At 44.9% G+C, this 13949-nt stretch overlaps 1 protein-coding gene across 1 annotated transcript in view; it reads left to right on the top strand.

Moving 5' to 3' along the window:
• Nucleotides 1-10886: 10886 nt before the first annotated feature.
• LOC123061849 (ATP synthase subunit beta, mitochondrial) overlaps nucleotides 10887-13949 on the top strand; it is a 4536-nt gene continuing 1473 nt past the window's right edge. The window contains exons 1-8 of the mRNA XM_044485131.1: nucleotides 10887-11465; nucleotides 12258-12333; nucleotides 12416-12504; nucleotides 12632-12749; nucleotides 12842-12945; nucleotides 13027-13185; nucleotides 13328-13552; nucleotides 13637-13945. Of these exons, the coding sequence (XP_044341066.1) occupies nucleotides 11004-11465; nucleotides 12258-12333; nucleotides 12416-12504; nucleotides 12632-12749; nucleotides 12842-12945; nucleotides 13027-13185; nucleotides 13328-13552; nucleotides 13637-13945 (1542 nt within the window). The 5' untranslated portion in view covers nucleotides 10887-11003. The remainder of the gene's footprint in view (nucleotides 11466-12257; nucleotides 12334-12415; nucleotides 12505-12631; nucleotides 12750-12841; nucleotides 12946-13026; nucleotides 13186-13327; nucleotides 13553-13636; nucleotides 13946-13949) is intronic.

Here is a 13949-nt window from a genome sequence, read left to right as displayed (position 1 = left end):
GTAAAGCACAAAGCTCTTAACCTTGTGGACGTGGGTTCAAGCCCTATGATGGAAGCTACATTATAAGATGTTATTTTCATTGAAGTATATATCAAGTCCCGGTTCAGTATTATCTTACTAAGCCGGCCCTTGGGGGCTAAACATCACCGCTAAAATTTACATAATTATATTTACAAAATTCCTGCTCATTATTTACATAATGACCCGGCCCTTGGGGGCTACACTGGTTGAAGTTTTTTATGAGCATCAGGAAATTACAAGTCCCAGGTTGCTGCAAGCATGACAACCCGGCACTTGGGGGCTACATATATGGAGTATTCAGTTTATATGATTGAGATGAACTAATCGGATTTCTTCAAGGTTGAAACACTTATTAGAGCAAGTCTAAAGTTATCACTATGTTCTCCTCTTAAGAATTGGGGGCTACAGGTATTATGCATATAAAGGAGGAACATCTTCATTTTATCAGTTTTGAGCAAATCAGGAAGATCAATTACATGACCCGGTGTCGACAACAATTATGACCCGGCACCATCAATATTTATAAACCGGCCATTTTGGTAATATTAAACCGGCAAGTTTTACATCTTCAAACCAGCTGAATATCAGATAAGTATTTTCAGACCCATATTTCTTAAACCGGCGGAGCTGAGTCAAAAGAGTTATTTTTCACAATATTTCTCGGTGACAAGCCAATGTCGGCAAATTGACTATGAAGCTGGTCTGTTGACCCGGATTTCCCAGAAGGAGGAAATAACAAGGACTTAAGGATGATCAGGTACCGGTTTACAAAAATTCTCAACCCGGCGCATAACCTGTCAAATTTGTTCTTGTGTTTATTTTGCAGCATAAGTTTACTATGGATAAATCCAAGCTAAACTTGGGGGCTAATGTCGGGGATATACCCCACGGTGTAAACCGGCCGGAAGTTAACCCAGCCGGACTTGGCGGTTTATCTGAAGACCCCGCTGACACTTGGCGAGTTACTGGCGACCCGCCCTGACCTGGCGGTTTACAAGCAATCCACCTAGTCATTATGCCTCACTGGTGATCCGGCGTGCGGGACAGACGGATGACAAGGCCCAAGGCCCAAAGGGCCAGTTCACGTTTAACGGTGGGCTGGTTTAAGAGGAAAGGCATGAGGAATATTTACCTTACAAGGAGTTACAACCAGGACTTGTATCCGGTTTGTATTAGAGATAGACTAGTCCTAATCCTAATAGGACTCTACATGTAACCCGCCCCTCCAACATATATAAGGAGGGGCAGGGCTCCCCAAAAGGGGGGAAGAGGGACAAGTTCCACAAGTTGGACAAGTTAGGTTTAGACAATAGCTCTCAAGATAGAGCACTCTTGTAAACGTGATCATCATCATCATCAATATCAATGAAGCAGGACGTAGGCTTTTACCTCCACCGTGAGGGGCCGAACCTGGGTAAAACCTCGCGTCTCTCGTCCCGCTCAACCCCTCTCAAGCTACCACATAGATGCGTTGGCCTCGCGACTAAGTCCTGACACTAAGGACATCTGCCGTGACAATTCCATGACAACACTTTTTGGCGACTCCGCTCTGGATCGAAGCGTTGAACGGTCTCCGGCCCATTTTTGCTACGAAGAGATTGTCATCTAGGGTTTGACATCTACAAAGGTAATATGAATACCCACTTCACTTATGTAGATGCAAATAATGCATATGTTGTTGCTAGATCGTCTAATGAGCATAATGTATCGGCTAGCCCTAGTTTTATCAATAATGTATCTAATTATGTGCAACAGCCGATTCAGAATAATCTTCATGCTTCAACTTCATATAATTTCAGCAACATGCAACATATGTATCCCAACTCCCATGCATCAGCAACCCTACAAATCCATATGCCGATGAACAACATGTTGAGTTCGGTTAATCAAGTTGAGATACCCCATGTAGGAACTTCCAATAGGATGCAACAAAGTGTTTCAACTTTTTATTCATCGGCAAATAACTTGCAGTTTGTTAATCCAAACGTGCCGGTGGATAGGGGAATCGGCCATGCTACTACTAGTTATTCGGCCAATTACCCTCAAACATCATATGCTACACCTCATGCTACTAATTTTCTGGCACCATACGCAACTATTGATGTCCATAATTCGGCTCCTCACCTTCATGGTCATGGCCGAATAAGTGAAACTTCTACAGGAGCACAAATGCCTTCACCTACTACCGTGGCATATCATGTCCCCCCAACACAATTACAGAATTTCGGTGACATATCGTTACCGAAAGAGTCTAAAAGTGTCGGGGGGCAATTCTATCCAGATTTGGTCATTAAGAAAAACCTTACGTCTTTTTGGGATGAATGCAATGTTGTTCTACATGAATTAATAAAAGAGGGAAAGCCTATTAATTCTACTGCAATCCAAGCTAGATTATGCCAAAAAGAAAAAGCATTGGGTGTGGATAGAATTATCAAAAAAGATGGTGATTCGGATAATAAAGTTAATTCGGCTATCGAAAAGACCGAATCAAATATTACATATGCCGAATCTATTCTAGAAAAACAGGATGACAAGGTGTTGGGGAGCTATTCAAAAGAGGAACAACCTATCGTTCAAGTAACGCAACCATCATGCTCTCCCAACGTGTTTTAAAAGGTATGTCTAGCAAGTGATTTACCTATCTTCCGATTTGGTCGCAGCTTTATTGTTGATGCTTCTATAAGAGAAATTCTCATGAGTAATTTTGAAAGATCAACGACGAAGGGAAATTTACTTGTTAGCAATAAACCTTGATCTCCATCGAAGCATCGTTATCGTCTCGCCAACTATTGCTTCCACGACTATCGCTACCGCTTAGTGATAAAGTAAAGCAATTACATGGCGATTGCATTTCATACAATAAAGCGACAACCATATGGCTCCTGCCAGTTGCCGATAACCGTGTTACAAAACATGATCATCTCATACAATAAAATTTAGCATCATGTCTTGACCATATCACATCACAACATACCCTGCAAAAAACAAGTTAGACGTCCTCTACTTTGTTGTTGCAAGTTTTACGTGGCTGCTACGGGCTGAGCAAGAACCGTTCTTACCTACGCATCAAAAACCACAACGTGGTATAGTGATTGCTTTTTGATCTTCAGAAAGAACCCTGTTCATTGAATCCGATTCAACTAAAGTTGGAGAAACTGACACCCACTAGCCACCTGTGTGCGAAGCACGTCGATAGAACCAGTCTCGCGTAAGGGTACGCGTAATGTCGGTTTGAGCCGCTTCATCCAACAATACCGCTAAATTAAGAATCAACTAGTGACGTCAAGTAATATGTATATACCCACGCCCACAACTCCTTTGTGTTCTACTCATGCATATAACATCTACACATAGACCTGGCTCGGATGCCACTGTTGGGGAACATAGTAATTTCAAAAAAATTCCTACGCACATGCAAGATCCATCTAGGTGATGCATAGCAACGAGAGGGGAGAGTGTGTCCACGTACCCTCGTAAACCAAAAGCGGAAGCGTTTAGTAACGCGGTTGATGTAGTCGAACGTCTTCGCGATCCAACCGATCCAAGTACCGAACGCACGGCACCTTCGCGATCTGCACACGTTCAGCTCGGTGACGTCCCTCATACTCTTGATCCAGCTGAGGCAAAAGGAGAGTTTCGTCAGCACGACGGCGTGATGACGGTGATGTTGAAGTTACCGGCATAGGGCTTCGCCTAAGCACTACAACGATATGACCGAGGTGGAAATCTGTGGAGGGGGGCACCACACACGGCTAAGACAACCGTCAACTTGTGTGTCTATGGGGTGCCCCCTCCCCCATATGTTAAGGAGAGGAGGAGGAGGAGGAGGGCCAGCCTCAAAGTGCGCGTCCAAAGGGAGGATTCCTACTCCTAGTAGGAGTAGGTTTCCCCCTTTCCTAGTCCAAGTAGGAGAAGAAGGAAGGAGAGGGAGAGGGAAAAGGAAAGAGGGGGGCACCGCCCCCCTCCTAGTCCAATTTGGACCAACCCATGGGGGGTGTGTGGCCACCCCTTGAGGCCCTTCTCTCCTTTCCTGTATGGCCCATTAAGGCCCACTACTTCCCCCGGCGAATTCCCGTAACTCTCTGGTACTCCGAAAAATACCCGAATCACTCGGAACCTTTCTGATGTACGAATATAGCCTTTCCGTATGGCCCATTAAGGCCCACTACTTCCCCCGGCGAATTCCCGTAACTCCCCGGTACTCCGAAAAATACCTGAATCACTCGGAACCTTTCCGATGTATGAATATAGCCTTCCAATATATCAATCTTTACGTCTCGATCATTTCGAGACTCCTCGTCATGTCCGTGATCTCATCCGGGACTCCGAACAACCTTCGATACATCAAATCACATGACTCATAATATAAATCATCATCGAACGTTAAGCGTGCGGACCCTACGGGTTTGAGAACTATGTAGACATGACCGAGACACATCTTCGGTCAATAACCAATAGCGGAACTTGGATGCTCATATTGGCTCCTACATATTCTACGAAGATATTTATCGGTCAAACCGCATAACAACATACATTGTTCCCTTTGTCATCAGTATGTTACTTGCCCGAGATTCGATCGTCGGTATCATCATACCTAGTTCAATCTCGTCACCAGCAAGTCTCTTTACTCGTTCCGTAATGCATCATCGTGTGACTAACTCATTAGTCACATTGCTTGCAAGGCTTATAGTGATGTGCATTACCGAGAGGGCCAAGAGATACCTCTCCGACAATCGGAGTGACAAATCCTAATCTCGATCTATGCCAACTCAACAAACACCATCGGAGACACCTGTAGAGCAGCTTTATAATCAGCCAGTTAGGTTGTGATGTTTGATAGCACACTAAGTGTTCCTCCGGTATTCGGGAGTTGCATAATCTCATGGTCATAGGAACATGTATAAGTCATGAAGAAAGCAATAGCAATAAACTAAACGATCATTATGCTAAGCTAACGGATGGATCTTGTCCATCACATCATTCTCTAATGATGTGATCCCGTTCATCAAATGACAACACACGCCCATGGCTAGGAAACTTAACCATCTTTGATTAACGAGCTAGTCAAGTAGAGGCATACTAGGGACACTCTGTTTGTCTATGTATTCACACATGTACTAAGTTTCCGGTTACTACAATTCTAGCATGAATAATAAACATTTATCATGATATAAGGAAATATAAATAACAACTTTATTATTGCCTCTAGGGCATATTTCCTTCACAGACATGACCGAGATACCTCTCCGGCCAATAACCAATAGCGGGATCTAGATACCCATATTGGCTCCCACATGTTCCACGATGATCACATCGGATGAACCACGATGTCGGGGATTCAATCACTCCTGTATACAATTCCCTCTGTCCATCGGTATGTTACTTGCCTGAGATTCGATCGTCGGTATCCCATACCTTGTTCAATCTCGTTACCGGTAAGTCTCTTTACTCGTTCCGTAACGCATGATCCCGTGGATAACTCGAGCTCATCATGATGATGCATTACCGAGTGGGCCCAGAGATACCTCTCCGTCATACGGAGTGACAATTCCCTGTCTCGATTCGTGCAAACCCAATAGACACTTTCGGAGATACATGTAGTGCACCTTTATAGTCACCTAGTTAAGTTGTGATGTTTGGTACACCCAAAGCATTCCTACGGTATCCTGGAGTTGCACAATCTCATGGTCTAAGGAAATGATACTTGACATTAGAAAAGCTCTAGCAAACGAACTACACAATCTTGTGCTATGCTTAGGATTGGGTGTTGTCCACCACATCATTCTCCTAATGATGTGATCCCGTTATCAATGACATCCAGTGTCCATGGTCAGGAAAGCACAACCATCTATTGATCAACGAGCTAGTCAACTAGAGGCTCACTAGGGACATGTTGTGGTCTATGTATTCACACATGTATTACGGTTTATGGTTAATACAATTATAGTATGAACAATAGACAATTATCATGAACAAGGAAATATAATAATAATCATTTTATTATTGCCTCTAGGGCATATTTCCAACAAATAAAGCTCTCTAGTTTTCCCGCAAAAAAAAGAATACAGAGGGTGGATTGCGTGTTTATTTTTTTTAGGTGGAAGGCACTGACTGCCGGTTTTTGGATCTAAACAACCAACCAATCAGCTCTTTTCTAGCCGCACACAATAATTTCTCTCCCTGATGTTTTACACCGGTAAACGTCTCTGAAACGACAATCCAACCAAGCCCTAACGGATCATCAAAATGGACCGTACTAAAATTCTACAAGCCAACACCAAATCGAGGGGAGCTCTCCAGGAGTCCAGATGTACCCGGACTCTAACCCTGGGCCATCCAGAAAAACTTCAACCATTCTGCTCTACAACACTCCGCACATTCACACCGACGTGTTAACCTACCCGCATTCACGTCATGCTGCCTAAGAAGCTTACTCCGGTTATCCGCATTCACGCCTTCATCGCTCTGCTTCCACGGCTATTTAAAGTCGATCGACAACACCCAACCCTACCTTTGAGTCGTCGTCCAACTACCCCTAGTCTACATTAGTGGCTGTTGTTTACCGTCATAATGGTTGGCTCCGCGGCTTCGTGGTTCAAGCAGTTGTCATCAAGGCACCTCGTTGATATCACGGAGGAGGTTCGTGCTGCACACCCTTGTCGCCAAAACCGGAGGTTCTTTTGGAGCAACAACAGAGCGAATCCAACCTTATGCATGCTCAATTATTTCTTCTGCAATGACGATTGTGACACAACTTTCAACACCCACGTGTTGCATGCTCTCTCATCATAACTGTTTGACCATTGTCCCTTCCTGCTTTCCAATGATAGGAGGCCTAGTACTTTCAGGTTTGAGAGCTGTTGGGCCTCCATGCCTATATTCAATGAGGTGGTCCACAATGCCTGAAATGAACGATGCGAACACTCAAGCCTTACCAGGTGTTCTTTCGTAAGGTCAAAAAGACAACCACTTGTCTCACCAAATGGAGTTAGGGGATTGTTTTCGAAAGCAAAGATCCACATCCATGCGTCCCTCTTGGTGATTTTGCAACTTGACTTGGCACAAGAAAACTGTTTATTATCCTTCGAGGATCATGACATGTATGCTAGGCTAAAGAAAAGAATTGTAAGCTTGGCAGTGCTTGAGGGGGCGCAGAAGAAGCAATGTGCAATGGTGGCAAACCTGAAGGAGGGAGATGCAAACATAAATTGTTTCCATCTGCCCATAAATGCGAGAAGGCGGAAGAACCACATCAATAGGATCAAGCACGAGCATGGTTGGGTGACTGAGCACGAGGGGAAGGAGAAAATCATCCATGATCACTTTCTGAGGTCATGGGAAGGGGTCACACGAGCACCAAGGACTTCAATTTGGACGAGCTAAAAAGTGCGCCTCAGGATTTGCATGAGTTGGGGGCCGCCATCACTGAGGAGAAGGTTCGGTATGCCATTAATGAGATGTTGAGCGACAGGGCGCCCGTGCCACATGGCATCACATGTGTTTTTTTCAAATAAATGTTGGGACATCATGAGGGTCATACACCTCTTCGACTCCTTCCACATGTCCAACCTCCACTGGCTCAACTCCGCTAATGTGACATTCTTTCCCAAAAAGGAGGGTGCAGAGAGGGTTTCTGACTATAGACCCATTAGCTTCATTCATGCAATCGCCAAGATTATTGCGAAGGTGCTATCCATCTAGCTTGGTTCTCACATGAATGCCCATGTTTCCAATGCCCAAAGTGCCTTTATCAAGAGGAGAAGCATCCACGACAACTTCATGTACGTCCGAAATTTCTGCGCGTCGGTTGCACAAGTGCAAAACACCCGCCCTCCTCTTCAAGCCTGACATCCACATGGCTTTCGATTCGGTCAAGTTGGAGTTCATTCTTGATCTTCTCCAAAAAAGGTGGGTTTGAGCAAGGTCCGAAATTGGATCGCCACACTTCTCTCCCCATCCTCTTCCTGGATCCTATCGAATGGGGTGGCTGGCCCTACAATCAGGCATGGTCGGGGCCTCCGACAAAGTGATCCGCTGTTACCTCTCCTTTTTGTCATTGCAGTCCCCCCTACTCGGCAGCCTTCGCATACAAGGCACAATTCTTGGGCATGTTGCTCTCCCATGGAGCAAATGGTTTGGAAAACTTGGGTGCCACCGAAGGATTTCTTCGCTTGGCTAGCATTACAAGACCGGATTTGGACGATAGATAGATTGACCAAGCATGGGTGGCCAAACTCCGCCCTTTGCCTCTTTGCAAGTGGGAGCAACAAATATGGGCTCACCTATTCTTCAAGTGTCGCTTCACCAACATGTTTTGGAGTTTGGGTCTTGACAAGCTGGGTCTTGACCATATGGATACTTCTACTTGACACTTAGAGGCTTCCGTCAAGGATTGGCAGGCGAATAGAACCGGCTTGGGCATCCCCAATAGGAAGGCCATGGCTTCTCTCACGATGCTTGTTTCTTGGACTATCTAATGAGAGAAACTCCCGTGTATTTCATGACAAGAGCGCGCCGATGATGATTTTTCTCGACAACATTCTAACCGATGCTAGCTTTGGTGTAGGGCGGGAGCTAAGAAACTAGGGACAACTATAGTGCACGAGTAATTGCCATGTGACGTGTTGTATATGGGTTGGTTGTAAAATGAACAAACTCTATTCTCCCCTATAATAATTGATGAGGCAAATCTTAGCGTCCATTTCAAAAATAATAATAAAAACATCTAAGTTCATTTTCACTATGTAGGCAAGCGTCTCCAAGTCAGTCTGCATTTTTAGGATATTTAGTATGATTTTTTGCATGTTGTGAACTCTACCAACATTATAATCTCATGGATGTTATCTTTGATATTCCTACATGTGATTCGTATGACGAATAAATATGCCTTCAGGGGATAGACTGGGCAGGTAAAAATACCTCATGGGATTTTTTCTATGATTTATGTTCTTCTGGGTTTGAACTGGATTGAGTTTGTTCCTATTTTGTCTTGAGTTTTCATCTTTTCTTTTAGCAAAATCACCACAAACGGACCTAGGAAGGACGTTTAGTTTGATACAAAGCCATTCCTCTATTTTTCTTGTTCCGATCATGTTCTTCACCCACTCTCACTCTTCTTTTACTTTCCTCTTGCTTTTTGGCCTCCATTATATATATTTTTTCAAAAAGAAAACTAAAATAGTTTATATTATTTGTTTGCTCGCCTATTCCTTTTCGTCTGGCGACACATAAGGATGTTGTTGTGTCCCTGACATATGAAATATGTGTCTACTAATAGATACATTACAAAAGATGAAAATAATGCATGTGAAACAAAAAAACATGCCTGGTCCAGAAAGCAGAGTAAGAGCATCTTCAACAACTCTCTTTTCTCCAATAAAACTTTTGGTATTAGAAGAGTTGAATAAAGAAAGTTCTCTTGCTCTAATAAATATTGGTGATCATCGGAGAACACCCCAACTTTCTCGAACCGTGGCGTGAAGCAACGAGCTATTTGCCACCAAAGCGACCTGACCCGACTGCCGTCGGCAAAACCGCCGCCGCCCCTCGCCTACTGCCTCTGGCGTCCCTGCCGTCGACACGCACCTTGCCCTCGTCGAACAAAGGCACCAAGGATGGCTCCACCCCGAAGGTCGCCGCCGATGCGACGTTGCAAACCCTCCCCGTATCGGGCTCGCCGCCATTCCACACCCCACCCCAAGCCCGTCGTCGCTTGCTCTAAACTACGAGTATTTATGCGTACCATTAGTTGTTTCACCCTTATATATAAAAAACAAACTGTTTTGTTAAGAAAAAACAATGAGATGAAAATAGATGAACTGTTTATTTTATTTGAAGAGCCAGTTAGGCCAGTCATAATGAAAATAACTTAGCTAGTAACATAACGCATATCAAGATGAATTTACTTATGTGGCAAGCAGTTAACGAGGAAAAGAGAGGTTTGGGATAACATAATGCATCCTGAGAAAAAATAAGTCCACACCTATATAAATGAAGCTTGCATGACCCACTATAAAGATAGTAACATAGACTAGTCAAAGTTACTCTCCACTATGACTAGCTTACTAAGATGAGGAACAAATAGCCCAAAAACTATGACTAGCTTACTAGGATGAGGAACAAATCACCCAAAAAAAACTAGGTAAAAGCTGACGATACATCGGCAAGCACACGCTCCAGCAATCTCGGTCTACGCGAATCAACCTGTGGTTGAGTTGGTTAGGTGGACAGTGGTATCCCTAACCCACCAGGGTTTAAATCCTGGTGCTCGCATGATTCCTGGATTTATTTCAGGATTTTCGGCGATACGCTTTCAGTGGAAGGAGACGTTTCCGTCGACGACGAGGCGCCTACAGTGACTTCGTAAATCTCAAGATGATATGCCGACTCAGTCTCTCGGAGGTGCTCATAGGGATAGGGTGTGCGTGTGTGCGTTCATAGGGGTAAGTATATGCGCGTGTATATAAGCGCTTGTGTCTGTACTGATGTTAAAAAAAAAAGCAATCTCGGTCTACAGAGGACCGAGCCCACCCGCGAAACCCTCCCGCTCCCGAGAACGCCCCAGTCCCCAATCCTCCTCTCCTTAGGCTGGTCACAGTGGGGAGGAACTTAGGAGTAACATCACACACTCCAATACAACTTTGCTTATGTGGCACGTATTTAATGAAGAGAGAGGTGCTTGTGGTAACTAGCTAAGTTACCGGAACATCACACACTCCAAGAAACAATGAGTCTATAACCTAATAAATACATCGTTGCATGACACTACATGGATGTTCCTACCCACTATGGAGGTAGTAACATAGTCTAGGGAAGTGTGAAATTACTAGCTTATGTTCTTGCCCATTGTGACCAGCCTTATTCCGCGCCCCGACCCCGATCCCGATCCCAAACCCCTACCACCCTTTCCCGTAGTGCGGAGCCGCCACTCCCCACCCCGCGGACCATTTCGCAAACCTAGATCCAAGTCCTCGTCGCCGGCCATGGCCACCCGCCGGGCCATCTCGTCGGTCCTCCGCACCGCTTCACGCATCCGCGCCGCCTCCCCTTCCCCGTGCCCCCGCGCGCCGCTCCACCGCCCGTCCCCGGCCGGCTTCCTGCTCAACCGCGCCGCCGCCTACTCGTCATCCGCCGCGGCGCAGGCCGCTCCGGTCACGCCGCCCCCCACCTCCGACAAGCACACCGGCACTAAGATTACGGATGACTTCACCGGCGCCGGTGCGGTGGGTGAGGTGTGCCAGGTCATTGGTGCCGTGGTGGACGTGCGGTTCGACGAGGGTCTCCCCCCGATCCTCACGGCGCTGGAGGTGCTCGACAACAGCATCCGCCTTGTGCTCGAGGTGGCACAGCATCTCGGGGAGAACGTCGTCCGCACCATCGCCATGGACGGGACGGAAGGGCTCGTCCGCGGCCAGCGCGTCCTCAACACCGGCTCCCCGATCACTGTAATGCTGCCCTCTCCTGCCTCTCAACCTCGGTCATGTTAGAGACGTTCCATTTTGATCTAATTCTATTCTGATGAAATGACGAATCGGTGGGTGTTGGATTTGATTTGTATGTGCCGATCTGTGTATTAAATGGCGAATCATATATGGCTTTAGTTAGCGAATGGGTTGACAATTGACATCACACTGAATTGGTGCTGATCATTGGTGACGGTACAAGTGCAAAGTAAATCCATTTCTGTAGTTTACCAATGGACTTGCCATACTGATTCAGTAATGATTGTTGGTAAGGAGACAAATGTGAGGCGTTCACTCTGCAAACCATGGACGTCCTTATATTGCTATTTTTGATACTGTTTTCATATATCGATTCCTATCACCAGAGTATGAAAATATTTATCATTAGGTAGCCAGTAAAGTTACTGGATGGTGCATGCCATGTGGGACAAATTTCTGGCTTAGCATCTCTATGCTCTGAGAATCGCTCAAAGCATAGATAAGGTATCCATTAGTGAGAAAAGCAGAGTATGCATGGGCGCCATGTAGGGTTCTCACTAAGTGATCGTGTGAATTGGTGGGTCCAGAAGACCATACATTTCCCAGTATATTTTTATAATATTTAATTATTCAAGTTCAAAGTGACTTTTTTTATCTGAGAAATTCAATCAAAGTGTTACTTTGAACCATATCGTTGTCATAAACTTCTTATATCAGAAATCGGAGGGGGTGTCACTATATTTGAGCATAATTTTTCTGCTTTTGTTGATGCATTTGTGGTGTTCACTTTTGTAGGTTCCTGTTGGTAGGGCGACTCTTGGGCGTATTATCAATGTTATTGGTGAGCCAATTGATCACAAGGGAGATATAAGTAAGTCTGTTAAACATGCATTGAAACTGTGATCATTACCTGTATATGAATTTAATTTACTGATTACTCCTCTCTGCTGCAGAAACAAACAGTTACCTGCCTATCCATCGTGAAGCCCCTGCTTTCGTTGAGCAAGCTACCGAGCAACAAATCCTTGTTACTGGAATTAAGGTGTCCCTTCTAAAGTGTTATTTTCTTAACACACATGACTTCTAATTGGTTAGGCATCTTTAGATTAGCAAGAGAATTCCTATCTGTGCAAATATTAATTCTAATGTGAGCATTTTACTTCCACTAGGTTGTGGATCTACTTGCACCCTATCAAAGAGGTGGTAAAATTGGTCTCTTCGGTGGTGCAGGGGTGGGCAAAACTGTCCTTATTATGGAGTTGATTAACAACGTTGCCAAGGCCCATGGTTAGTATTTTGCAGAGCTTGATAGTCATGCCAAGCTTTTTGTTTATTCTAGGTGTTTATTTTGGCTTATTTGTTTCACTTGTTTATTCTAGGTGGTTTCTCTGTCTTTGCTGGTGTTGGAGAACGTACGCGTGAGGGTAATGACTTGTACAGGGAAATGATTGAGAGTGGTGTCATTAAGCTCGACGACAAGCAGGTACATGAAACACATATCCAATATATTACTGCATTTTGTATGTATTGGATAAATCTTTCTTACACTAGTGTTTTGTTGCAGAGTGAGAGCAAGTGTGCTCTTGTGTACGGGCAAATGAATGAGCCCCCTGGTGCTCGTGCTCGTGTTGGACTGACTGGTTTGACTGTCGCTGAGCATTTCCGTGATGCCGAAGGACAGGATGTGCTTCTCTTCATTGATAACATTTTCCGTTTCACTCAGGTACCCTTATGTCAATTACCAGCAATGATATCTTTGGTAATTGGTTCACAATTGACACCCGCAAACATATATGCTCAGCTTTCTGCTCAACTTGTGTTTTATTATGCCTGAAAAAGCTGTATGTCTGGTTATTCTATGTCAGGCAAACTCTGAGGTGTCTGCTCTGCTTGGACGTATTCCATCTGCTGTGGGATACCAACCAACCCTTGCTACTGACCTGGGAGGGCTGCAGGAGCGGATTACCACCACAAAAAAGGGTTCTATTACATCCGTGCAAGCTATTTATGTGCCTGCTGATGACTTGACAGATCCGGCCCCTGCTACCACTTTTGCCCATCTTGATGCTACCACCGTGCTCTCACGACAGGTTGCCTACCTAATATTTAGCTGTATTTTTTGTTGATTGAAATCTGGTTGTTATCGATTTGACTTGATTTGTGCTACATGGCAGATTTCCGAGCTCGGTATTTATCCTGCTGTCGATCCTTTGGATTCCACATCCAGAATGTTGTCTCCTCATGTTCTTGGCGAGGCTCACTACAACACTGCTCGTGGTGTTCAGAAGGTTCTTCAGAATTACAAGAATCTTCAAGATATTATTGCCATTTTGGGAATGGATGAGCTCAGTGAGGACGACAAGTTAACAGTCGCTCGCGCTAGGAAAATTCAGCGGTTCCTTAGCCAACCTTTCCATGTTGCTGAAGTTTTCACAGGCGCACCTGGAAAGTATGTTGAGCTTAAGGAGGGTGTTCAAAGTTTCCAGG

This window comes from Triticum aestivum, chromosome 3A, assembly GCF_018294505.1.
Source record: "Triticum aestivum cultivar Chinese Spring chromosome 3A, IWGSC CS RefSeq v2.1, whole genome shotgun sequence".
In the NCBI taxonomy this organism is placed as follows: domain Eukaryota; kingdom Viridiplantae; phylum Streptophyta; class Magnoliopsida; order Poales; family Poaceae; genus Triticum; species Triticum aestivum.
Note: the sequence above shows the minus strand (reverse complement) of the source record. Positions and strands in the feature narration are given on the sequence as shown.